At 42.4% G+C, this 27884-nt stretch overlaps 1 protein-coding gene and 1 long non-coding RNA gene across 4 annotated transcripts in view; one reads left to right on the top strand and one right to left on the bottom strand.

The window, feature by feature from the left end:
* Positions 1 to 27884, top strand: part of VWC2 (von Willebrand factor C domain containing 2) — a 136714-nt gene that overhangs the window by 106153 nt on the left and 2677 nt on the right. Inside the window, exons 4-5 of one of the 3 annotated variants that reach the window (XR_010842355.1) lie at positions 509 to 905; positions 1334 to 3878. Coding sequence is in view for 1 of the 3 variants with exons in the window: in XM_059073954.2 (XP_058929937.1) it covers positions 509 to 660 (152 nt within the window). In the remaining 2 variants the exon portion in view is untranslated. Of the gene's footprint in view, positions 1 to 508; positions 1014 to 1333; positions 3879 to 27884 lie in introns of those variants that run through there. The other 2 variants (XR_010842354.1, XM_059073954.2) reach the window with 2 other exon arrangements.
* Positions 30 to 27774, bottom strand: LOC136794882 (uncharacterized). The gene is made up of 5 exons (XR_010842356.1): positions 27666 to 27774; positions 3590 to 3726; positions 1557 to 1656; positions 1026 to 1091; positions 30 to 815 (listed from the first exon to the last, which is right to left on the bottom strand). It is a non-coding gene; the product is annotated as an uncharacterized lncRNA (long non-coding RNA).

The following is a 27884-nucleotide window of genomic DNA, read 5'->3' as shown; positions in this document are numbered from 1 at the left end:
TTTTTATTTTATATTTGAGTATAGCCAGTTAACAATGTTGTGATTAAAAAAAAAAAAGAGAGAGAAAAAGCAATGTTGTGATAGTTTCAGGTGCACAGCAAAGGGGACTCAGCCATACATATACATGTATCCATTCTCCAAACGCCCCTCCCATCCCGGCCGCCACATAACACTGAGCAGAGCTCCCTGTGCTGTGCAGTAGGTCCTTGTTGGTTCTCCCTTTTAAATAGAGCAGTGTGTACATGTCCATTGATTCCAAACCCCCTGAATATCCCTTCCCCCTCTGGTAACCTAAGTTCATTCTCTAAGTCTGTGAGTCTGTTTCTGTTTTGTAAATAAGTGCATTTGTGTCATTTAAAATAACATGGCTTTCATTTCAGGAAAAAATGGGAACACTTCATAGTCCTGAAATGGTAACTTTTTCACTGTCCTTCCTGAAAGGGAGTGGATAAAACATGCAAGGTAAAGCTAAGTCCCTAATTAAGTGCAACCGGTTTCTTCTTTCCAGGCCCAAACTGCTTTGCCGAGACCGCTGTCATCCCCGCCGGGAGGGAAGTGAAGACGGACGAGTGCACCGTCTGCCACTGCACCTACGAGGAGGGCACCTGGAGGATCGAGAGGCAGGCCATGTGCACCAGGCACGAGTGCCGGCAGATGTGAGACTGGCCGCACGGACCACAGGTGTTTTCTAGGATCCTTTCCCGATCTATCTGAACGTTCTGGATGCCTCTGGGAAATAACGACCGAAAGGAGCAGACTTTTGATGAGGAATCGTGGAAAACTGTTGGTACTTTTTCTTTTCTTGGTCACGACAACTGCAGGAGAAGGAAATGGACATATTTCAAAACATCGACAAGAACTTTGGGCAAAAAAGTCCACTTCTAAATAAATGTGCTATTTTCACAGTAAGTACACTATTATATATGAGATGTATTTCTATAATCCCTCTGTTAGACAGCTTCTATAAATGTTTTCTATAGATACAGATTAAAAATGCTGTGTTGTCAACTGTCCTCGCCGCGTACCTGCATTTCTTCTGCATTTCTGATTCCATCACGGTTTATTTGTGGTCGCTGATTCTCCTTCGAATCCTGGAATAGTGCACCCATTAATGGATCATAAGATAAGGGAACTGATTTTCCCTGAGATCCTCTCCAAATTCTGTTTCATTACAGAGAGATATATAGTGTCGATCCTTAGAAGATCCAGTCGAATTCACACAAATATAATATTTCCTTCTTGTAACTTACTGCTTTTAGTATCTTCGTTCTCAGTCATTTGGGAGATGCAGGTACAAAGATAACTAATACACGCTTTTTCTGTTCATTCAAAGCTCCCATGTCGTGGGCCATTGATGGATGCATGCAGATATTTCATTTTCACTTACCTGACTTTCTCTTCTGAACACGACTTTACATCATGTCCCAAACTGAGGAACAGGATAGGCTGGATTATTTGCATCACTGGTACCTCATGCGGAAGCACACAGTCAAATAGGGGAACCCCTGTTTCTCTGGAGGAGAGGGAAGGGAAACAACCCCTGAACAAGTCTCTACCTGCGGTCTACATGTGGCACGGACATCCCACCTCTCTAGTCCATGGACTTGTGGCTCTCCTGGGGACAATCCTCTCCTACATGGCAGGCATAGTCCAATCCTGAACGAGAGACCTGTATTAGTCACTGTGCAAGAGCCCAGTGAGAAAGCAGTTCTGTTGAATATATTAAAACAACAGCGCCGAAGGTCACGGGCAACGTTCCTGGAGTTACATGTCACTCCAAACCAACACCACTTCTCTTCATTTGGATAAAAGAAGGCCACTGCTAATCCCGCTGATCTGATCAGTGCATGTTACAGAATATTTCTGCCTTTATCAATCACATCAACACCTGACACGCTGATGAAAAAGGTAGCCAGAGTTTTAATAGGTTTAGGGATAAAAGGCAGAACTAAGGTCACTATTTAATGCCTTAAAAGCTTTTCCCCCGTACATACATTTATTGATTCCAAAATTTTGAATTAAGCATCTAAGTACAAATTATTGTGACCACAAAAAAAGGAATAAATCATGGTTTCCTGCCTTCATGGACTTTCGGCCTCTGGTGCAACACAAATAAGAAACCACTGTGAATCGTGGTGGGATCTAGAGGTCAGCAAAGGGTGGTCAGAGAGGCTTCATTCCATACAGAAGAAATCATTCAGTCATTAACGCTTGAATAATACCCAAGAAAAATGGATACTTTTGTCATCACTAAAAAGTTGACCCACTGTAGACCTTAGTAACTGCAAAGCCACCACTAACTGAATCCTCAAGAAATTTACATATGCTTGTATTTAATTTGTATCTTGTTTATCAAGAACACCTTGGGCCGAATGGGCTCTGCACTCAGCTTTCCATGCAAATCCTCAGGGGAAGTACCATCTAGACGTGCTCAGGTGTGATCAGCTTTCCAGAACTTACTTTTTTGTATTAAAGGCTACTAGAAATCAGCCATCTCTGCATCATCCAAGAGAAGATTTTTATGAGCCGAGGTTATATCAGGGTATGATTTTGTCGACAAATGGCCCCAGCCTCCTGGAGAGGTGGGTCAGCAGGGATGTCTCAGCACACAAGCAGCCTCTTCTCACCCCAGCAGACACGCTGCAACTAGACAGACCCCAGCAGGGGGGCCCAGAGTCTCCCTGCTCCTCTTGGTCATGTCACTCCTACCGGGTGGGCGGTGAGCTTGGAAATCATGGTGATGGCTCCTCAAACGTGGTGAGAATTCCAGGAAACCTGGTATTTTGTTGCACAGAGTGTGAACCTGACACCATCCTGTGAAATGGTCTCAACTCGTCCCACCCTTGTCCTGGGCATGCTCCCGACCGGAGCCCCAGGGCCGCTATTACAGTAAAGTAATCCCCGCCCCTCCTCTTTCCACATAAGGACAATACATAGCCAAACACAGGGCAGAACCTGGATTAACGACACTGCATAGGCTTAATGTAGAATACTATCTGCATCCAAGAGACGTGTGTGATTCTCAGGTTCTTTACTTCATGCTGTCGATATTAGACTTTCACATCCATAAAGTATATCGGGGGAAATTTTGGTTTCCTCCTCTTTCCATAGAACATTTGCTGAGATTCCTAATGATGAAACTGCTCTAACAGAGGAAAGTATGGGTCCAAGTTATTGATTTCAAAACACAGTTTTGACATAGTACTGAAAAGGGAGCCTCAAAATTCTAGTGCAGAAGTGATCGGAGAGCCATAATTCTTAACATTCAAATAGGCCTACTCCATGAGTACCTCATAAATGTTGTTGAATGGTTTATTCAAGTGAAAAAAAGGAAACCATGCTTACCAATGAATTTCCAAGCTTACCTTGAATTTATTTCAAATTATTCAACCTATATCAATATCTGAAAACCTGAAGCTACTTGTATAAGCAATAGAGTGACTCTAGAATTTTCTAATCTGATATTTTAGATTTTCAAATTAAGATTCATTCTTTCAGCCATAGGCTCTTTTCCTTGTTGGATGGATCCATCAGTACTTGTACATTTCACAGAAGCTCCTATTTCACTACTGCACACAGCAAACCTTACCTGCACCCTTCGCCACATGCCAGAGTCTGCAGTACAGATGGAGATAGGAGTGTATGCTTGACCTCAAGGAATTTATATGCCTTGAAACTCACATTAGTTTCTTTTCAATCTTTTCATACCTTCAGTGTCTTCATCTCCTGTGTGCAGTAAAACATAAAGAGATGAATTCTTATACATTTTAAAATTTGTGGCATCATGAATAAGTTTAATAAACTCTTCTCTTCACTCCCCCAATGTAAGTGTTGTATGTGTACAATGTTAAAAAATGTCCAAAATATTTCAGAGAATTCAGATGTTTTCGTTTGTTTTTGATTTTAAGCATTGAAATGGACTTCTTAATGTGTCCATTAGTTGAAACATGAAAAATACAGTTTCTAACAAGCATTATTGAAAACTGCATCGATTATTTTAAATATAGATTATTGAAACATAGAGAAAACAAAAGTATAGACACAAGCCAAATAAGCAAATATTAACAACTCACTCTATTTGCTTTAATAGGCAAGAGAGCAAGTCTGCTTTTTATTAATTTTAAAAAGTCAGATGTTATTGTGTTGCATTGGAGGACACACCTGACATTTTAGAATTAATAAAAAATTAACAAAGGTGACCTAGATGTCATCCCATTGGCACAAGGGGACAGTTCCAGGCGTCCCAATTAGTGGGCACCATTGGTGACAGCGTATGGCTTCTCTGGCCAATATAATTTGCAAACATAATGTTCTTACTAAACCTGCCCACTTACTATCACTCCGATGGCTGATGCAGTCATTTTTCCTGAAGAATCCGGTTTAGAGTGAGCAATTCACTTATTCTAGAATAAATGCATTTTTACCGTTCGTACTTTTCCCATCCCAGCTGCCACTCCTTGTGGTTCCACAGTAGAACTGTTCCATGCTCCTCACTCCAAAGAACCTCCCCAGTCTACGATTTCATTTTCCTAAACCTAGATTTCCATTTTGACTGAATGCTCCCAATCGCACACAGAACAGCCAGACTCCTCAGCATGGCAGGCTGGCATCTTTACATGTGGGTCCTGGTCCACACCCTGACCCGGCCCTGCTGGCTCTCAGCACCTTAGGATCACGGTGCCTCAGACTGGGCTCTGAACCTGCCTCTACCTGCCACCCCTGCCTTTTCAGCACAGGGAGAGATGAGCCACTTTTCAGTATCAAACTCAAAGGCCATTACTTCTGAATTCTTCAGTCCTAATTGGATGGTCATATTATACCCTGCTATACATTTGGTACCTTATTTTAGCATGATTTATTTTTTGAAGTATAGTTGATTTACAATGTGTTAATTTCTGCTGTACAACAAAGTGATTCAGTCATATATATATATATATATATTTTTTTTTTTTCTAATATATTCTTTTCCATTATGGTCTATCACAGGATACTGAATACAGTTCCTGTGCTATACAGTAGGACCTTGTTGTTTATCCATCCTATATATAATAGTTTGTAGCTGCTAATCCCAAACTCCAATCCATCCCTCTCCCACCCCTCCTCCCACTTGGCAAGCACAAATCTCTTCTCTAGGTCCGTGAGTCTGTTTCTGTTCCATAGATAAATTCATTTGTGTCATACTTTAGACTCCACATATAAGCAATATCATATGATATTTGTCTTTCTTTGTCTGACCTACTTCACTTAGTATGATAATCTCTAGGTCCATTCATGTTGCTGCAAATGGCACAATTTCATTCCTTTTTATGGCTGAGTAGTATTTCATTGTATATATGTACCACATCTTCATCCATTCCTCTGTCAATGGACATTTAGATGGCTTCCATGTCTTGGCTGTTGTGAATAGTGTATTTTAGCATGATTTTGAAATCATATCGTACTTTGCATTATAGTTCATTTTACTTTTGCTCTATTCTTTACTCTAAATCTCTTTAATTCAGGCTATGGACCATTCCATCCCCAGAATATCACCCAGTACCTTTATGTTAAAGGTTTATTGAGTTGTTGTCAACATATAAATTCAGTTATTTGCTGCCCTTGTTTAAGGCCAACATGTTTCTTGAAGAGCAACTCAAAGCTCCCATTACTGTTTGCCTGCCCAGTGGTCTCTTGGTGTCTCAGTTGACTTGCAGACCTCAAAGGTCCCGGGCCAGGAACCTGACGCCTACCCAGTCCCCAGTATTGCTGAGTTTAGGGTGAGTAGCCATGAGATAGTCATGGGCCATTTATGATGCAAGTCAGGAAACAAATGGCTTTTGGTGTAAAATTTCTGATGCTGAATGTAATTTCTTATACTGAGGAGACACTGGTACTTATTGATGATAAAACAAGTCAAGTTCACAGTTTTGGTATTTCTTTACTGATTATTTCCAACTTTTGGAATATAAATCTCTTATCTTTGACTTTCTTTCACAGTTTTGAGTATTTCTGAATATTTTAATTTTTTCACATAATATAATTAAACACCTCAATAGGTATCTGATGAATTAATAAATCAATGAACTGAGTTATCAGTACAGAAATACAAGTTTCCATAGCCTGTTGGAAAAGTGTTAAAAAGTGATGGTTGTCTATATTTCACCAGTGTCAAACTGTGAAGAATCTGCTACTGTAACCTAACACAGAAATGTGGAAATTAAGTACAAATGGCTAATTTTAAAAGTAATAAATTCCATTGAACATTAAGTGACACTGGACAGTCATGCTGGCCTAGAGCGCTCAACCAGAGTTTCAATAACATTCAGAAAATGTAAGTGAAAATGTGCTCTAACTGCTTGGCACATGGGCATTTTGTGGTCTAAGAACTATATTCTGTTTAACTCCTACCTGTTAAGTTCAGAGAAGTATATAAAGCCAGTGGCTGCCACATTATTGAGACACAGAATTATCAAAAATAATCAAAGGAGGGACTTCCCTGGTGACACAGTGGTTAAGAATCTGCCTGCCAATGCAGGGGACACAGGTTCAAGCCCTGGTCCAAGAGGATCCCACATGCCAGGGAGCAACTAAGCCCATGCACCACAACTACTGAGCCTGCACTCTAGAGCCCATGAGCAACAACTACTGAGCCTACATGCCACAACTACTGAAGCCCATGCACCTAGAACTCATGCTCTACAACAAGAGAAGCCACTGCAATGAGACGGCTGCATACTGCAAAGAGTAGCCCCTGCTCGCTGCAACTAGAGAAAGCGCACATACAGCAATGAAGACCCAAGGCAGCCAATAAATAAATAAATTAATTAAAAATCAAAGGATATACCTGCAGTCATTTTAGTACGTTACTGACACAGTCTGATGAATAAAAACAATTGTAAATATTGACACCTAAGTTTTAAATTCAAGTTTCAAGAAATATAAACATTTCCCAATTTTATTTAATATTCAATAACATTTAATGATTAATTTCCTATTTTTAAAAATTCCTGGAATTAATTTCAGGCCTATTGCCTTTCAGTATACTTTATGGGAACATTGGTTTTCCCATTTTCTTTATTTATTGTAATTACATTATCAAATGAATACAATTCTATGTTTATTTCTACTTGATTTCAGGGATTATTTCCTTTGGAAGCCTGTATTTCCTACAATTAAAATGAAAACGAGTGAAAAGTATCCAATAAGTAATGTCTATGAAATTATTAACATCCTATATATAACAGAGTTACTTATTTTGTAGTTTGAAATAATCTACTATTAGGCAATCAATAAATACATATTTTAAGCCAAGAGTTATGCAGTTTCCCCAGGCAGTAGTTAACATTATCTCCTTTTTTGCAGAAAAGTAAATGTAGGCTCAGAAAGTTCAGAAACCAGCTCAAGTTTCATTCTATTGAATGACGGCCTTGAGTTAAGAACCAGACTGTGATGATAATCTCAATAGATGCAGAAAAAGCTTTGGACAAAAGTCAACACATATTTATGATAAAAACTCTCCAGAAAGTAGGCATAGAGGGAACTTACCTCAACATAATAAAGGACATATATGACAAACCCACAGCCAACATCGTTCTCAGTGGTGAAACGTGAAACCATTTACACTAAGATCAGGAACAAGACAAGGTTGCTTACTCTCAACACTATTATTGAACATAGTTTTGGAAGTTTTAGCCACAGCAATTAGAGAATAAAAGGAATCAAAATCGGAAAAGAAGTAAAACTGTCACTGGTTGTAGATGACATGATACTATACATAGAGAACCCTAAAGAGGCTACCAGAAAACTACTAGAGCTAATCAATGAATTTGGTAAAGTAGCAGGATACAAAATGCAGAGATATTTCTTGCATTTCTATACACTAATGATGAAAAATATGAAAGAGAAATTAAGGAAACACTCCCATTTACTACTGCAACAAAAAGAATAAAATACCTAAGAATAAACCCACCTAAGGAGACAAAAGATCTGTATGCATAAAACTATAAGAAACTGATGAAAGAAATTAAAGATAATACAAACATATGGAGAGATATACCATGTTCTTGGATTGGAAGAATCAACATTTATGAAAATGATTATACTACCCAAAGCAATCTATAGATTCAATGCAATCCCTATCAAACTACCAATGGCATTTTTCACAGAACTAGAACAAAAAAGTTCACAATTTGTATGGAAACACAAAAGACCCCGAATAGCCAAAGCCATCTTGAGAAAGAAAAATGGAGCTGAAGGAATCAGGTTCCCTGACTTCAGACTATACTACAAAGCTACAGAAATGAAGACAGTATGGTACTGGCACAAAAAACGGAAATACAGCTTAATGGAACAGGATAGAAAGCCCAGAGATAAACCCACACACATATGGTCACCTTATCTTTGATAAAGGAGGCAAGAATATAGAAAGGAGAAAAGACAGCCTCTTCGATAAGTGGTGCTGGGAAAACTGGACAGCTACATGTAAAAGAATGAAATTAGAACACTCCTTAACACCATACACAAAAATAAACTCAATGGATTAAAGACCTAAATGTAAGGTTAGACACTATAAAACTCTGAGAGGAAAACATAGGCAGAACACTGTATGACATAAATCAGAGCAAGATCTTTTTTGACCCACCTCCTAAAGAAATGGAAATAAAAACAAAAATAAACAAATGGCACCTAATGAAACTTACAAGCTTTTGCACAGCAAAAGAAACCATAAACAAGATGAAAAGACAACCCTCAGAATGGGAGAAAATATTTGTAAATGAAGCAATTGACAAAGTATTAATCTCCAAAATATACAAGCAGCTCATGCAGCTCAGTATCAAAAAAAACCAACACAATGCAAAAATGGGCAGAAGGCCTAAATAGACATTTCTTCAAAGAAGATCTACAGATTACCAACAAACACATGAAAGGATGCTCAACATCACTAATCATTAGAGAAATGCAAATCAAAACTATAATGAGGGGGACTTCTCTGGTGACTCAGTGGTTAAGAATCTGCCTTCTAATGCAGGGGACATGGGTTTGAGCCCTGGTCCAGGAAGATCCCACATGCTGCGGAGCAACTAAGCCCATGCAACTACTGCTGCAACTACTGAATCCTGCACTCCTAGAGCCCATGCTCTGCAACAAGAGAAGCTACTGCAATGAGAAGCCCGTGCACTGCAACAAAGAGTAGCCCCCGCTCGCCACAACTAGAGAAAGCCCATGTGCAGCAATGAAGACCCAACACAGCCAATAAATAAATTAATTAGTTAATTTAAAAAAATCTACAATGATGTATCACCTCACACTGGTCAGAATGGCCATCATCAAAAAATCTACAAACAATAAATGTTGGAGAGGGTGTGGAGAAACAGTAATCCTCTTGTACTGTTGGTGGGAATGTAAATTGATAGGAGAACAGTATGGAGGTTCCTTAAAAAACTAAAAAGAGAACTACCATACGACCCAGCAATCCCACTACTAGACATATACCCAGAAAAAACCATAACTCAAAAAGAGTCATGTACCACAATGTTCATTAGAGCACTATTTACAATAGCCAGGACATGGAAGCAACCTAAGTGTCTATTGACAAATGAATGGATAACAAAGATGGATGTGGCACATATATACAATGGAATATTACTCAGCCACAAAAAGAAATGAAATTGAGTTATTTGTAGTGAGGTGGATGGACCTAGAGTCTGTTATACAGAGTGAATTAAGTCAGAAAGAGAAAAACAAATACTGTATGCTAACACATATATATGGAATCTAAAAACAAAAAAAAGGTTCTGAAGAACCTAGGGGCAGGACAGGAATAAAGACGCAGATATAGGGGCTTCCCTGGTGGTGCAGTGGTTGAGAGTCCGCCTGCCGATGCAGGGAACATGGGTTCGTGCCCTGGTCCGGAAGATCCCACATGCCACGGAGCGGCTGGGCCTGTGAGCCATGGCCTCTGAGCCTGAGCATCCGGAGCCTGTGCTCCACAACGGGAGAGGCCACAGCGGTGAGAGGCCCGCATACCACACACACACACCAAAAAAAGATGCAGATATAGAGAATTGACTTGAGGACACAGGGAGGGGGAAGGGTAATCCGGGACGAAGTGAGAGAGTGGCATTGACATATATACACTACCAAATGTAAAATAGACAGCTAGTGGGAAGCAGCCACATAACACAGGGAGATCAGCTCAGTGCTTTGTGATCACCTAGACGGGTGTGATAGGGAGGGTGGGAAGGAGATGCAAGAGGGAGGAGATATGGAGATATATGTATAGGTATAGCTGATTCACTGTTATACAGCAGAAACTACAACACAATATTGTAAAACAATTATACTCCAAGAGAGATGTTAAAAAACAAAAAACAGAAAAAACAGACTGTGCTTTATACCAGAGCCTGGGACTTTAAAGCAGAGCCTTTAGAAATTAGACAGGAATTTCCAAAATGCTCTTCCTCTCTAATCCACACAAATATAGGGAACAAACAGCCACAGATTCCCCTAATTCTACTAAGGCAATCTCAACAGTTGTGAGACTGAAAGGTAATTCCTCACAAAATATGACTCCCTAGTCTAAATGTTTGTCGTATACTTTTACTCCTAACTAAACTATATCTAGATCTCTTGTTAAGAGTATTCAAGCATCAGTAGTGGTTTTTATGTCTTTGTTTAGGTATGGTCCTTGCATTGAAATTTATAAATATGACCAAATATTAGGACCCACCTTCCTGAAACTAAATGAAGTAAGCTGCCATCTATTGTGTGCCAATTATATGACATGTACTATAATAGATATCTCAGATTCTCTGGTTTCTTCATTTTATCAACTTTGCTGTCTCAATGTGGAAATTAAGACGTGGTAGATGACGTGTCTGAGTTTCAGTGATAGAACCAAGGCCACGTCTGTCTGCTTCCATTTCCCTGCATGGGGCACAGTCAGGGCTGGAATGGGTGGTACCACCGGCATCAAGTATTCTTCCGGAGGAGTATCAGCTGACCTCCTGCAACCAGTGATGTCATGTTACAGATATTTCTTGAGTGTATCCTATAGGTCAAGTATGGTTTAGGCCTGGATGACCAAGAAATGTACCTATGGCCTTTGGACCAATGGAACTCTTGGTCTAGGACACCTACAGGTCCTTAAGTCAGTAAAAACAGGGATGGCATTAAATTCCACTTTGAACTTTTGCTTAAAGTCATTAACTTGTATCGGTATTGTCATTTATAATTTAAAATAAAAAATCTTGTTACCTTCTGATATACAGTAGAGATTGAATTATGAGGTTAAGATTGTATGGAACCAATGACTTTAAAAAGGTATTAAGTGCCTTCCTGGGTTAGTTATACTCTGCACACGTTTTTTCATTTAATTCTCGTAAACTTCAGTTTAATTTAACTCACATAAATTAATTATAAATATAATCTTCACACATTATATTGGGTTGGCAAAAAAATTCGGTTTTTATTTCCATAAAATGGCTCTACTAGTGCTTAGTTGTCTTTAACTTCATTTGAAACAATTTTGTTAGATTGTATGTGACAGCTGTCATATCAGTGTGCATTTTTAAAAAGACAGCAAAATTGGTGAATTTTTGTTTAGCCATTTTAATATTGAAGATGGAAGAAAAAAGGCAACATTTTTAGCATATTATGCTTTATTATTTCAAGAAAGGTAAAAATGTAACTGAAACGCAAAGAAAGATTTGTGCAGTGTATGGAGAAGGTGCTGTGACTGATTGAATATGTCAAAAGTGGTTTGCAAGGTTCTGTGCCGGAGATCTCTTGCTGGATGATGCTCCACGGTGGGGTAGACCAGGTGAAGCTGATAGCGATCAAATCGAGACATGGAGAACAATCAACGTTACACTACGCGGGAGATAGCCAACATACTCAGAATATCCAAATCAAGCAATGAAAATCATTTGCACCAGCTTGGTTATGTTAATCACTTTGATGTTTGGGTTCCACATAAGTTAAGTGAAAACAACCATCTTGACCGTATTTCGGCTTATAATTCTCTACTTAAATGTAATGAAAATGTTCCGTTTTTCAAACAAATTGTGACGGGCGATGAAAAGTGGATACTGTATATAATGTGGAACAGAAGAGCTCGTGGGGCAAGCAAAATGAACCACCACCAACCACACCAAAGGCTGGCTCTTCATCCAAAGAAGGTGATGTTGTGTATATGGTGGGACTGGAAAGGAGTCCTCTATTATAAGCTCCTTCCAGAAAACCAAACAATTAATTCCAACAAGTACTGCTCCCAATTAGACCAACTGAAAGTGGCACTCAACGAAAAGTGTCCGGAATTAGTCAACAGAAAACGCATACTCTTCCATCAGGATAATGGAAGACCGCATGTTTCTTTGATGACCAGGCAAAAACTGTTACAGCTTGGCTGGGAAGTTCTGATTCATCCACTGAGTTCACCAAATATCACACCTTTGGATTTCCATTGATTTTTGTCTTTATAAAATTCTCTTAATGGAAAAAAATTTCAATTCCCTGGAAGACTGTAAAAGGCACCTGGAACAGTTCTTTGCTCAAAAAGATAAAGTTTGGGGAAGATGGAATTATGAAGTTGCTTGAAAAACGGCAGAAGGTAGTGGAACAAAAAGGTAAATATGCTGTTCAATAAAGTTCTTGGTGAAAATGAAAAATGTGTCTTTTATTTTTACCTAAAAACTGAAGGCAATTTTTTGCCAACCCAACATGATATTAAATCTGTGATTTCAAAGCACATGCTATTTCTCAAAACAAAACCAAAGACTGTCCCCAGTGCAAACAATTCCGGTGGCGGTGGGAGTGGCTGAGGGGGTGAGAAGGTCCCAGCAGTCGGCAGACCCTGGCCAGGTCAGTCCAGCAGCTCCCACCCTCCCTCACTGTTTTCTCTAGAAGAAAGCATTCCTACTTAAAAACAGGCATCAGTGCAGTAAAGGAGCTTCATATAAAATATGATTTCCTATTGATCTTTTTGTAGGTTTAGATTAATTATGGTAAATCAATACCACAAAAAAATGCAGATCTTACAAATAGCAACACTGAAGTAAGAATCAAAATTTGTCCTCTATTTATGGAAAAACTAAATGTCTTTATATAGAGAACAGAATGGTGGTGGCCAAGGAGGGGAGGGGGTTAGGGGAGATATGGAGTGGGAGGCTGGGGTGAGCAGATGTAAGCTTTTATATATAGGATGGATAAACAACAAGGTTCTATTGTATAGCACAGGGAACTCTATTTAATATCATCTTATAAACCATAATGGAAAAGAATATTTTAAAAGAATGTATATATATGTATAACTGAATCACTTTGCTGTACAGCGGTAATTAACACAACATTGTAAATCAACTATCCTTCAATTAAAAAAAATAAGTGCCTTTAAAAGAAACATAATGGGCTTTTTTAGTACAATAAACAACATACCTACTCTTGAAAGGACAGATAATGTTATATACTAATAAGGGGGAAATGTAAAGGGAATGATTAATTTGGATCTGGAACCAAAATGGAAAGGTTGAAACTTAGACTAATATAGATTTGAAAAAGTGTGTTAGAAACCTTTAAAATATTGGGAATATGATTTAAAAGCTCAAAGATTACATTACATGTTGAATCCCTTTCTTAAAAAAAAAAAAAGAAAGAAAATACATTTTTTAAAGTAGTCTTTGGGCGAGATAATTTCCCTCAATATATTCCTCAGAACTACCTGTATTTTCCAGGTGGAAGCTTCTTCCCATACATGCGTGCATCTAAACACATGGTTAAACATTTACCCTCTGAATTCACCGAGATCTGAAGTATAAATGTAAATATAAGTAGGATCAGATTGAAACAAAACAAGCAAAAGACAAAAGAAGCAATGCATCACTGGGCAGGCATTTCTTTGGGATTAATTATGGTGAATCAATACCATAAAAATACAGATCTTACAAATAGTGACACTGAAGTAAGAATCAAAATTTGATGTCCGACATCAAAGAAAGACAGATGGAAGTAGTAAAAGGTGTGTGGAGCGGACTGAGAGAGATGCTACTCAGGACTCTGTCATTCTCATTTGTTTCTGTAAATTCATAAAGTCTATTACTGTTTGCTCATAGCTGTAAGTATAAGCATGCATATAGACACATATGTATTTGTGTTATTTACTACTTATTATTTGAATTAATTTAAAAGAATAATTTCAGATACTGATTCCACAGACCCAGTATTTGAAAATGAAAAAAAAAAAAAACCAAAACCAAATTATTTTAAATGGCATTATTTACAAATATGTGTGATGATTTACAAGGTACCAGATGAATATAAAACCATAGGTTTCTGTTCTCATTTTTAACAGACTGTTGCAGGGATTGTATTTACTACATTTATGAATTACACAGTTTTCCTATAGACTGAGAGTGATGATGTATTTTTTTTTTTTTTTTTGCGGTATGCGGGCCTCTCACTGTTGTGGCCTCTCCCGTTGCGGAGCACAGGCTCCGAACGCACAGGCCTAGCGGCCATGGCTCACGGGCTTAGCTGCTCCGCAGCATGTGGGATCTTCCCGGACCAGGGCACGAACCCGTGTCTCCTGCATTGGCAGGCGGATTCTCAACCACTGCGCCACCAGGGAAGCCCTGATGATGTATTTTTTTAACATCTTTATTGGAATATAATTGCTTTACAATGGTGTGTTAGTTTCTGCTCTACAACAAAGTGAATCAGTTATACATACACATATGTTCCCATATCTCTTCCCTCTTGCATCTCCCTCCCTCCCACCCTCCCTATCCCATCCCTCTAGGTGGTCACAGAGCACCGAGCTGATCTCCCTGTGCTATGCGGCTGCTTCCCACTAGCTATCCACCCTATGTTTGGTAGTGCATATATGTCCATGCCACTCTCTCACTTCGTCACAGCTTACTCTTCCCCCTCCCCATTGCAGCTCTATTTATAATAGCCAGGACATGGAAGCAACCTAAGCGTCCATCAACAGATGAATGGATAAAGAAGATGTGGCACATATATACAATGGAATATTACTCAGCCATAAAAAGAAATGAAACTGAGTTATTTGTAGTGAGGTGGATGGACCTGGAGTCTGTCATACAGAGTGAAGTAAGTCAGAAGGAGAAAAACAAATACCGTATGCTAACACATATATATGTGATGATGTATTTTTAAAGTCCTTTAGTGAAAGCGAGTCTGCCTGTAAGTGTTCATGTCCTGTGCAAATTTATCAGACAACATCGATTTTATCTACCAAGTGTAACAATGAAGAATTCTCCAACCACCATTTTTCCTGCTTATCTGACAGATAGAGAATATCATGCTCAGTGCTGAAGATACTTGGGGAATTCCTGTTGGGGAAAAACAGACGAGGAAATTGATCTAAAGGGAATGCCCATGATGCTTTTAGGAATAAGGGCTAGAACATGCTAGTTGGAGGGATGGATCTGGGACCAGCAGAGGATGGTAGGAGTGAAAAGGCATAGGCAAGTGGGTCTCATCCCTGGCCTAGGCCTTATTCCACATCCACAGAATCAAAATCACCAGAAACAAAGGCCAGAGCAGCCTTTGAACATTTATCCTTAATAGATGTTTGCAATCTCTTTGCTTTACGTAACTTAGCAGTTAAGACTTTCGCCATTGGAGGCTGGTTCTAATCCCAGTCCCACCACTTACTGAATGTTGATCAAGTCCACGCTACCTACCTCCAACTCTCACCCTGCTCATCAATAAAATAGAGACTGTAGTACCAACACTTAAGATAATTAAATGAGTTAATATTTGTAAAAAACACACAGACTAGATCATATTTATATATTTATATAGCACGAGGTCCATATAAAAGTGTTCACTGCTTAATACATTGGAAATATGAGACTACTGAAATTAAGACATTTTGGAGAAAATGCTTGGAAAGAATATGTCCAGTAAGAGGTTAATATCCAAAATATATAAAGAACTTATAGAACTCCATATCAAACAAAGAAACAAAAAATCTGATTAAAAAACTGGGCAGAAGACCTGAATAGACATTTTTCCAAAGAAGACATACAGATGACCAACAGTCACATGAAAAGATGCTCAACATCACTAACTGTCAGGGAAATGCAAATCAAAGGCACAGTGAGATATCACCTTACACCTGTCAGAATGGCTATTATGAAAAAGACAACGATTAAGTGTTGGTGATGATGTGGAAAAAAAGGGAACCCTTGTGTGCTGTTGGTAGGAATGTCAATTGGTTCAGCCACCAGGGAAAACAGTATGGCATTTCCTCAAAAAACTAAAAATAGAACTACTATATGATTCAGCAATCCCACTCCTGGGTATTGATCCAAAGAAAATGAAAGCACTCAATTTAAAAAAATATATGCACCCTCATGTTCATTGCATTATTTACAATAGCCAAGATATGGACAGATGAATAGATAAAGAAGATGAGATATAGATATATATATATATATATTACTCGGACATAAGAAAGAATGAAATTTTGACATTTGCAACAGCATGGATGGACCTAGAGGGTATTATGCTCAGTGAAATAAGTCAGAGAAAGACAAATAATAAGTGAGAGAAAGACAAATACAGTATGTTTTCAATTATATTTGGAATTTAAATACCAAAACAAATGAACAAACAAAATAGAAACAGACTCAGAGAGCAACCTTGTGGGTACCAGAGGGGAGAGGGTTGGGGAGAGGGGCAGGATAGGCGAAGGGGATTAAGAGATACAAACTACCAGTTATGAAACTAATCAGTCACAGGGATGTAATTGTAATTAATGTACAGCACAGGGAATATAGTTAATATTTTATAATAAAACTTTTTTTGAAGATTCTAATTAAGTAAAAGTGAATGTCTTAATTTAGGACTCATTTTTTCCCCATACTATGCCTCTCAAATGTTTAAATTTAAAACCTATAATATCTTAGTTTTTATCCTATTTATATATGATATCTGCCAGGAAAATGTTTTATAATATTTAATTATATGTGATGTTGAATTTATATGATTAGGTCCAATGTGTATGTATTGTTTCATGGGTATGTGTGTCGAGCTGATTTACAAAGTAAACTTTTTTTTTTTTTTTTTTTTTTTTTTTTTTTGTGGTACGCGGGCCTCTCACTGTTGTGGCCTCTCCCGTTGCGGGGCACAGGCTCCGGACGCGCAGGCTCAGCGGCCATGGCTCACGGGCCCAGCCGCTCCGCGGCATGTGGGATCTTCCCGGACCGGGGCACGAACCCGTATCCCCTGCATCGGCAGGCGGATTCTCAACCACTGCGCCACCAGGGAAGCCCCAAAGTAAACTATTTTTTAAGCTGCGTTTTGCACTTCCACACAGAGTTACATTTAAAAAAATACTTTTGAAATAGTTCAGTCTTTTAAAGTAAATTAAACAAGAATAATAACATGTGTCATTTAAAAAATACTCAAAATGCTATAAATATTTTGAGTTATTTAAATATAATCCTTGAGGTTTATTTCAATATATATTATGACTTTCACTTCTTATTTAAATAAAGGATGGACATTACACTAAGTAGTATCTATAATATAAACTTGCCTCACGTTACAGACTGTGATAACAATATGTTTTCATTTTGTTGTTTCTAAAATTAAATATGGAACTTCCCTGGTGACACAGTGGTTAAGAACCCGCCTGCCAATGCAGGTGACACAGGTTTGAGCCCTGGTCCAGGAAGATCCCACATGCCGCGGAGCAACTAAGCCCGTGTGCCACAACTACTGAGCCTGCACTCTACGGCCCTCGAGCCACAACTACCGAGCCCACGTGTCACAACTACCGAAGCCTGTGCGCCTAGAGCCCATGCTCCACAACAAGCGAAGCCACCGCAATGAGAAGCCCACACTGCAACGGAGAGTAGCCCCCACTCATTGCAACTAGAGAAAGCCCATGCACAGCAACAAAGACCCAGTGTAGCCAGAATATATATATATATATATATATATATATATATATATATATATATATATATATATATATAAAATTAAATGCAATGCTCATTAAACTATGTAAGTAGAAATAGGGTCTAACAGTAAGTAAATACCTTAAGTGCAAACTTTCACTAGAGTTTCCTCCGCTGTAGCATGGAGGAAGACTTCTTTAAAAATAAATAAAGGGGCTTCCCTGGTGGCGCAGTGGTTGAGAATCTGCCTGCCAATGCAGGGGACACGGGTTCGTGCCCCGGTCCGGGAAGATCCCACATGTCGCAGAGCGGCTGGGCCCGTGAGCCATGGCCACTGAGCCTGCACGTCCGGAGCCTGCGTTCCGCAACGGGAGAGACACAACAGTGAGAGGCCACATACCGAAAAAAATTAAAAATTAAAAAAATAAATAAAATAAATAAATAAAAACCAAAAATCTTCTTTTTAAAGCTAAGAACTTCACATTCCTGAATTGGCAGATTGGATAACTTAGAAAAATCTTCCTGCCAAAAGCATCAAAAGAAGCTGGACAGAATGTATAATTCTTCTTTTGGTATCAAAAGAAACCATGGAATTCTGAAGACACCTGAATATCATCAATGTGCTGAAGGAAAATAAATGCCAACTTCGAATTTCATATACAGCAACAGTACCGTACAGACTGTAGTATACATAAGTAGTTGCCTTATTAAGATGTTATATTTATTGATGCTTTTATCACTTTACAGGCAAAGCCATAGTACAATTTAACTCCATTTACCTCTTCCTTATGTATATCCATTATTTTAAAGTATTTTAATTCTACGTGTTTTATATCTGACAGGTCTTGACTATTATTTTTCAGAGAGTCATTATTCATTTAGCTATATCCCTGTATCTGCTATTTTATTGGTTTTTATTCCTTCCTTCATTTTCATTGCAAATCATATTTCTTCTGCCTAAAGAATACTTTTTGGTATCTCTTTTAGTGAATTTCTACTGGTGGCGATTTTTTTCAGTTTTTGTTTGATTGAAAATATCTTTATGTCAACTGCATTCTTAAAACTATAAGGATATAAAATAGCAAAAAATAAACATTAGATCTTGATAAGAATATATACTAGAATTTATAGGGTAGTATTTTTATATATAACTGGTAAAATGAATAGGAGACAAAATACTCAGAGACATTTTACCAACCTGAATAACTTAATTAACAAAGTTGACCTAGTGGACATGTACATAATTCTTCTTAAAAAAATTACAGAATACATATTTTTTTACAAGCACATATGGAAAATTTATAAACGATGACTTTATGCTGAGCCATAAAGTCTCAACACATTATAAAGAACTGACATCATCCAGATTGTAATTCCTGACAACAGTTGAATTAAAGCATAAATCAGTAAGTAAGAAGAGCTGAGTAAAAAGTCTCCATATGTTGCAAATTAATAGAATCCCAAACATCCCAGTGGACAAATGAGATGTCACAGTGAAAATTATAAATCTGATGGACTGACCAAGAACAAAAAGAAAGAAAAGGTACAAATAACAAATGTCAGGAATGGAAGAGGCAAAGTCACTTGAGACTTGGAAGATATTAAGATAATCAAATTATACTTCAGGAGACGTCTGGTTCTGCCAAAATACAGTAGTTCCCTTCCTCGAAGATTCTCCCTCTTTCTACTAAAAACCCTGGACATCACTCAAAAGAAACAAAAGACTCTGGAGGTTGCAAAGAAGCAGGGGGCTGCCTAAGTTCCGAGGGATTTGGGGAAGACCACCGCAGAGAGTTCCCTGTTTCCTTACTGTCTCCCCTTGAAATCACGCCCGCCAATAGCACAGACAGAAGTGCCCCAAGCAAGGCCAAAGGATGGGAAAAGGATGACCAAACGACAGAAGACGTTTCTGCCCGTTCCGACCCTACCCTGGGCACACGCCACCAGAAAAGTGTAGGCCCCCCTGGTTTCAGTGGACTGAGGGCGGGCTGGCCTCCCACTCGCCCTCCACCTGCAGAGGCAGGTGGCACTGCTGCTGCCCTGCTGGGTGGTGGGGGTCCACTCCTGCACCTTCTACGCTATGGAGTGGTCCCACCCTCGGTTGGCTACTCTTCTGTGCAGGATTCCATGGCTGGGGCCAGGCTGGGAGTGGCACCCTGGACAGTGGTGCTGACCACGCAGCGGGTGGGTGTACATTCCTGAAAGGACGGACCGTTGGAAGATGAATGTCATCAAGCTGCTACCCAGTTGCTGGTGTCCTTGAGGAGGGGGCCATACCAGGGACTCAGAGGTGGCGTGAGCTGGAAGAGTCCGGGAAAGTGGAGGTCCGTGCCATTGGGAGCACACGGAGCTCCACCTCATTACCCTGGCCATTCTGTCCATGTGTCCACGTGATGAAAGCTGGCTGCGACATTTTACCCACTTGCTTGTTCCGGGCCTCTTCCAGGGCACAGCTTCCTGCTGGATGTTAACGTGAGACTCCACGTTCTCATAGTTGTGCTTATGGCCCTGTGTCCATCCACAGGTCCCCGCTCCAGACAGTTTGGCATCCAGTCTTCCAGCCTTTTTCCTTCTAGGCCCCTGGCTGCAGCCAGCCTGTGGACCACCGGCCAGGAGCAGGTATAGAGCGTCCCCTCTCCAGTCTTTCTGCAACCTCTGAAATGGGCAGCCGCTCATAAATTCTGGCTTGCGCTCACCGACGGAGCCAGTGCACCCATACATCAAGCTTGGGATTTTCCTCATCCCTGAGTTGGTTGAACTGATGTGAGCGTGGGGAAGGGCCCTGGTGCCATGGTTGTGGATCAGATGGGGGTTGGGGGTTGCCAGCTCTCACAGCGTACTTGGGCTCGCTGGTCCTGTCTGGACTCAGTCCTCAGTGGACCACTTCCAGGCAACAACGGACTGCTGCTGGGTCAGCCCAGGTTCAGCGCCCAGTGGGCGGTTCTGGGCCCGTGGTCACTTGTGCCTAGAGCTGGGCACTCCCTCTGGCTTTATTACTGCATTACTCCGCCCCTCCCACCTTTAGCCCTGGCCTGTGGAGGAGACCCGCCGATGAAGTGCTTAGCGACCCTCACGTCCCTGATGGCCCTGTGAGTGGTGTGCCCTTGAGCTCCCTGTGGAACACAGTGCTCCGTTGGGACTCTCGGCCTCGTGTCAGTTATCAGTTCCTGCACGCCTAAGTCTGCATTCCTTGCTCCATCACTTTCCCGGGGCTGCTCCATCACTTCCACTCTGCTCAGTGTGGCCCATCACTTTTCCCAGGCCTCTCAGAGCACCGCCCCCCCAGCAGTAAGTTTGCGCATAGCCTGGAGTCCTTGCCGGGGGAACCCCCCGAAAGGGTCCTGCTCAGTGAACCCTTGCACAGTCCATTTCATATTCCAGTTCCTCTGACCAAACGCCCTCACACTCCAACGTCCTGGTTGCTGCCAGTGCAATGAATGGGGCCTTTTTGTAGCTACAAAGGGGCCTCTGGCTCGACCCATAGTCTTCAATCATCTGTTTCTCTTTATTCCTTTTCAAAGCATCCATTTGACTTAACAGTATTCTGCCAAAACAGTTGGCCTTGCTGGCATCACTGTCCCCTCACCTTTCAAATGTTCACACCTGCAAGCACACGGCACACAGGTGAGCTCGCTCTCTGCCCACTGGCTGCTCAGGGAATAAGTCCCTGAGCCCCACGTTACTGCCTGTGTCCCCCGACTACTCCTGGCTCCTGGCGTTCCTTGGGTCAGTTAGGATCTCCTGAGAAACAGTCACAAAAATAAGATCAGATGTGTAAGAGACTTATTTGGAAAAATGTGTGTGAGAGAAAAAGGGGAGAAAGAGAGAAGAGGATGGGAGCGCCTGGGGTAAGATGCAGGTTGGACCCCGAGGAGCAAGGAGGAAGGAGGGGAGGCCTTGGGTGGAGCTGGAGGCTGCAGCGCGGGTCCAAGACAGAGCAGGCTGGGTGATGGGCAGCCCTCAGGCCACAGTCACCCATCAAGAAACCCCATGTATGCAGATAACGGGCCTGAGCTCTGTGCTCCACGGAGCTCAGTCACTGGGGGACACAGCCTGCAGGAAGCGCGGGGCCAGGGCAAACAGCAGGGTATGCAGAGCACAGCCGTGTGTCCATAGGTCAGTCACACCTTATGGCAGAAGGTGGGGAAGGCGCGCTGTCACAGCTGTTACACCCACATCCTGTGCCATCACCAGCCCGTCTATCCTGGGCACTGTGGTCTTCGGTTCACTGTGCCACGGGACACCGGGGTGCTCAGACTCGCCACGGAGGACCCCACCCTTCCTGCCTGTCTCCACAGTGCTGGGGAAACCCAGTCTCCTCTAGAACACTAGAGTCAATCACTCTGACCTTACAGTCAGCTCCCTCTTATGCATTGATTCAAGAGCATGAGATGCAAGTTCCAGCTCACAGTTTAATAGATGCATTCCTCCCTTGATAAATACTGCCTTTAAACTAGCAGAGTCCACGATTGCAGAGACCAGAAGCTAATGTTTGCTAGTTGGTCTGTGGTGTAATCATGAGAAGCCATTCCTGTCACCTACTCCCCAACACACACACGATTCGGAGACCCACGAGGGTCTGAACTACAGAAGTGACACTACCAGATACTACTGCCACACAGGTAGGGACAGTTCTCCCACCATACCCTTCTCCAAATAATCACCGTAATTCTACAGGAGTAAAATCAATGAGGAGAGTGTGGCCGTTGCTGTTAGTTGGTGATTCAAAGCATAAGTCACACCCAGGAGGACATCACCTGAGCCTCCAAGTGATCCCTTCAGGTGGCACCAGAAGAGTCCTCACCAGACCAACCCACCATCCTGTCACTATAGATGTTTCAAGGTAATGGGGAGCAGGGTGAAACTAGTAAACTGTAAGAGCACAAGTCTATTGTCATGCTTCACCTCTTGTAAGTTCCCTGTTCAGCAGCAATGCTGTGAGGACTATAATCACAGCGATAACGGCATTTGCTAAATCCGCAGGTGGTGGTTTTGGCAGAAATAATGGAAAGAAAATCTGCACCCAGTGCCAGTATGAACAAAGCACGGCCCCTTTCAGGATGGCCTTGGTCCCATGCTGCTGGACCTGCCATCCCAGTGGTTGGCTGTCTCCCTGGTAAATGCTGCCGTAATGGGGGCTCCTTGTTGGACTCTCCTGTTGGAAGATCGGGCACTCAGAAGAGGCTACAGCCAGGTTGTGTCTTGATATCAGGCAGAGCCTCCATCTTTGTCAACATGCACTTGGTTCATGGCAAGGAGAGGCGGACCACTGTCCGCAGAACGGTCATCTCGTGTATTGGATGGTCAAAGCTCTCTCAGCTGAGTTTCCCCTTAGAGTGCATTCCTCCATGCTCTGTGCTTATCCTGAGAGATGCAGCCACAAACATCTCCTCCTCGTCACCCAATTTCCAATCTTGTCCCACTAAACTTTTGCTTATTGCTTAAAAATCCATGCAGCTCCATACTTCTAGTCAACTCTCACTTCTGACCAAGTGGGAAACCAAGGGCACTGCTCCAAGTTGCATCTCTTGAGAAGATTTCCCTTCACCGCTCTTATGGGACTACCTGTGAGCGCGGCTGTAACTGTCCACTTTGGGATGCTTCCAATATATCATGTACAATCAACTTCCCCGGGCCTCAGGACCCGCCCGAGCCCTTCTCACGCACACCCGTCCAGCACGCCCAGGGCTGGTGGCAGGAGCAGCTCGTGCAGGGGCCTGCAACAGCCGCAGAGCCATCTTTTGCCTGAGTCTCATTCAAAACTGGCAGCTTGCCAGGGTACTTAGTAAATTAGCCGGAGAAACACATCAGTAGAAATAAATACGGACTCCAAAATCAAGAGAATTCCCCTCTTTGGCTTTGCACCTCTTTCTTGCTGGAAGAAGCCAGACGAAGAAATTCTTCTACAGTCATGGAAGGAAATCAACATGGGCCAGATCACAAGACCCCTAGAAATGTCACCAAGGTGGCAGGATCCTGAAATCTTGTGGGGCTTGCATCCAACCTTCGGACACGTCTGTGTCTCACAAAGTTGTGTGAAGAATTTGGTGATTCCTGTTTAGCATTGCAGTCAGCACGGTGCCTTTAACACAGTGGGTCAGCCTGGTACACTGTGGAATGGAAAGGTCAGGTTATCTGCAGACAAGATGATGACAGAGTTGGAATTTGACAGTCTTACAGTAGGACAGTAAAAGTGTTATTATTGTCTGGCCAGCTGAAAACAAACTGCTTCTGGTGGACTTTACCTGAAAGTACAAAGATCAGAGCATTCACCAGATCAGCAGCTTTGCACCACGCATCAGGGACCGTTTTAATTTATTCTAGTAAATAAACAACAAGTGTAAAGGAAGTTGCAGCTGGAATCCCACCTGATGGAGCTGGCCGGTCATTGTCCAAGGCCCAGTGTCTTCTGCCCAGGTCAGAGAGATGCGTGCACGATGATGGGAGAGGAATCACTATCCTTCCTCCTTCTAGTCTTTGAAAATGGCATTAATCTCCTAAATCCCTCCAGAAATGCAACGTTGCTTTGGGTTTATTATCTTCCTAGGTGGGGACAGCTCTAGGGGCTCCACTAGGTCTTTCCAGTTCCAGTAACTCCGCAGCTCATGGAACCAACAGGAGGAATTCATCCAGCTGCTCTTCTGACTATGCAGCTCGGAAGAGTCAGGCAGTGGACCAGGGAGCCCACGCAGCCCATCGTGACACGGACCTGACCCCACACTCCTTTACTAGTCCCCACCCTGAGCACGGCGGTATCGTGAGTTCCCGGGAGGAACATCAGTTGAGAGCCAGAGTCGAGTCATCTCCAAAATAGCTGGTATGTTTCTTTCTCTTACGCAGCCACCCTAGCAAGCGGCTGCGGGTCCCTTCCGGGAAGGCTGGAAAGCTGTGCAGCATACATCTTGGGCCGTGTGGCGGGTCCTTCCTCAAGAGAGCCCCCGTGGGCTGCCTCTGCCCCAAGGTACACATACCTCTGAGTCTGTGAATTGATTCAGTTCTGGAAATTAGCTAAGAAGTCACGATTCTCAACTGCCATGGCTTAGTCAGGCTTCTTTGAAACAGGCCTGGAGCTCTGATAAACCAACCTGAATTTGAATCTCACAGACGGAACTGCCCTCCACCTCCTTCAGTCTGGGGACACCATGAGCAATGTGCCAAGACCCCCGTGGTCTGGTCGTTCTGATCGCTGCTTCAGCCTCGACACCCAGCACCTCTGGCCTCTGCATGGCACTCCTCCTGGATGCCAACAGCCCATGTAATTCACCAGGCCCATCTCAACTCCCATCGCTGGACCACAGAGCGCTGCCAGTAGAGACCTCAAGATGCCAGCACGCTCTTCACCAAGAACTCCTCTGAGCCCTGGAAGGGAGAGGCCTCTAGACCCATCAGGGGCCAGAAATAGGGGAGTCTGCATGGACATCTCACATAAAACGTCCACTCCAGCATTCCAGCCTCCCTAAGCCTTCAGATGCCTTACTCGACACACCAAGTAATTCCAGGCTGTCAACTTTATTCAGTGTAAGCTACCCACCGCTGGGTTCAGAGTCTGGTCACTCTGGACTGTTAGTGCGATTCCCAGCTGCTCCAACGAATACACTGAATCCAGGCTCTCCGGCGATGACACCCGTCTCAATACGTTCAGCGCCACCCAACACGGCATCCCTTCCACTCTGGCTGAGTACACCGAGGACCTATTCCCTACGCATCGGCTATACACTTTCGGTTGCTGTGTAACACATCACCATACGTTTCATGGACGAGGACAACACCCGTTTGCATCCCAGTTTCTGGGGTATGGCTTAGCTAGGTCCTCTGCCCGGGACAGAGCTGCAGCCAGGTGCTGGCTGGGCTGGGCTCCTTTCTGGAGGACGGTGTCCTCATCTCAGCTCACATGGCTGTTGGCAGAATCCAATTCCTTGCAGTCTTAGAACTGAGGCACTGCTTTCCTGCCAGCTGACAGCCAGGGACTGCCCTCAGCTCTCCGAGCCCACTGCAGGCCCTGGCCACTTGGTCCCCTTACAGGTCCTCTCACGACATGGCAGCTGCTTCTGTGCCAGTGCAAGGATCTCTTGCTCCAGATCCAGCAAAAAGGAACTCAGTGACTCCCATCTTTGACATCTTCTGTCGTCTAAAATCAAGTCACAGGTTCTGCCTGCATTCGAGGGAGCAGGATTATACCAGACATCACTCGCCAGGGGATTCCCGATCAGGTGTCTCCAATGTCGCCTGTGCATGTCCCCAGTAAGCTTCTGCTGTAAACTGGCTACTACAATCCTTCTGATACGTGTAGTAGGTAACACTTGCTAACCAAACACCCTGGGGACTGCCAGGATTCAAGTTAAGGTCTAGGTTCAGAAGCAATGAAAAATGATAGTTTGGGGGAGGAAACAGGACAGCTGTTTTAGGACGACCATTATAGGCTCTTCAGGCAAGGGGAAGTTTAGGCTCCTCAGGGGAGGAAGGGCTGCTCTTACTGACAAACAAATCCCAGTAGAATGTTGGGCTTAATGTGTTTGGCTTCACTGGGACTTTCACATGTCCTCACCTCAATTCTTTCCCAACCAGTGCCTGGCCTCTATCATGAGAAACATATTAGGTGGTGAGTTCAAGTAGATTTATCATTCAATCCACCATTGGATTCGAATTTAAGTTTGTTTATCAAAAATCTGTGTGGCCACAGGAAAAGAGAGCCCCTTCCGTGGCAGTCATAGGAACTTTCTGGGTTTTTTTGAAGCCCTGAACTCATCATTTTCTTTCACCAAGTGCAGTTAGAAGCAACCAACTCATCGCGGTCCTTATACTTCACTGTCTTCATTAAAATGTAATATTTCATCTGCAGCCTTGTCTTCCACAGGCACTTGGCCCTGAGTGATGACAGGTGATCATTTAAATGATGTTTCCCCACTAAATGCCAGGCGTTACCACCATCAGTGGAGTCCATCTTGTCTTTACATCTATAAAAGGACAGATCTGTGGAAACTGAGACCCCTGGGGAAGCTCAGCCTCTGGACATCAGGCAGTGGGTGGCATAACTGAGGTCACTGCTGGTCAATGCTGGCAGCAAGTCAGACGCACAGCAGAGGAGAAGTGGGGGCCAGCTGGGGCCTTTGAGGGCACCTGTGCATCTTTTGTCACCAAGCTTAACCATGAGGACACAACACAACCTAACATAAGAGAACTGTCCTGCCCTTGGATACCCAAATCTGGGCAGTGATAGCTTATGAGTGTTCTGGGCCCCTGACTTCCAGAAAGTAGAATAGAATAGAGAAGGAAGATAGCCACTGAGGTCAGAGCCAGGGACCAATCAAAGAACTCACCCATATTTGATGGCAGGAAGATGATGACGGGGATGTGTTTCTCTTTACTCCCTTTTCTGAATGGGCATTTTAAACTATTCACTCTCTTCCTTTGCACCCATTTTATACTGGTAGTTTGGAGGCACATCAACTCTAGACCATAGGGACCCTGGACCTGATGCAACCTTCCACACATCACCCATGATTTTGAACTTCAACCTGAATGCACTCACTGGGTGAGAGTTTGAACCTGTATTACGCGGGAGGGAGAGACACTGAGCATGTGACATGCAGAGCTTGTTAATGTGAAGGGTATGTACTGACGCAGACTCGTGAAATGGATGCTCTGTGTCAGATAAAGACACCGGCCCACTCAACACCATTCCAAGTCCATGTCCACTTTTAACCCCTCTTCTCTATTAATGAGAATCAAAGAGGAATATATCAATTTCCCACTTACGTGTCCTTGGGACATTGTCCCCTTCAATGTGATGTAAAAGTCTTGTAGAGGGCTTTCATCTCATCATTTTTCTGAATAGAAGGTCAATCCAATGTCTAGATGTACAACAGCCACCTACAACCATAAAGACAAAAGCTACACTAAGGAAGGTGGAGCAAAAAAGAACAGGTGGCCCAAGGTAAGGACAGCTCTATAGAGACACGGCACCAGCTCTAACCC

This window comes from Kogia breviceps, chromosome 9 (assembly GCF_026419965.1).
Source record: "Kogia breviceps isolate mKogBre1 chromosome 9, mKogBre1 haplotype 1, whole genome shotgun sequence".
In the NCBI taxonomy this organism is placed as follows: domain Eukaryota; kingdom Metazoa; phylum Chordata; class Mammalia; order Artiodactyla; family Physeteridae; genus Kogia; species Kogia breviceps.
The sequence above is the reverse complement of the archived record's forward strand: the minus strand, read 5'-3'. Positions and strand labels throughout refer to the sequence as shown.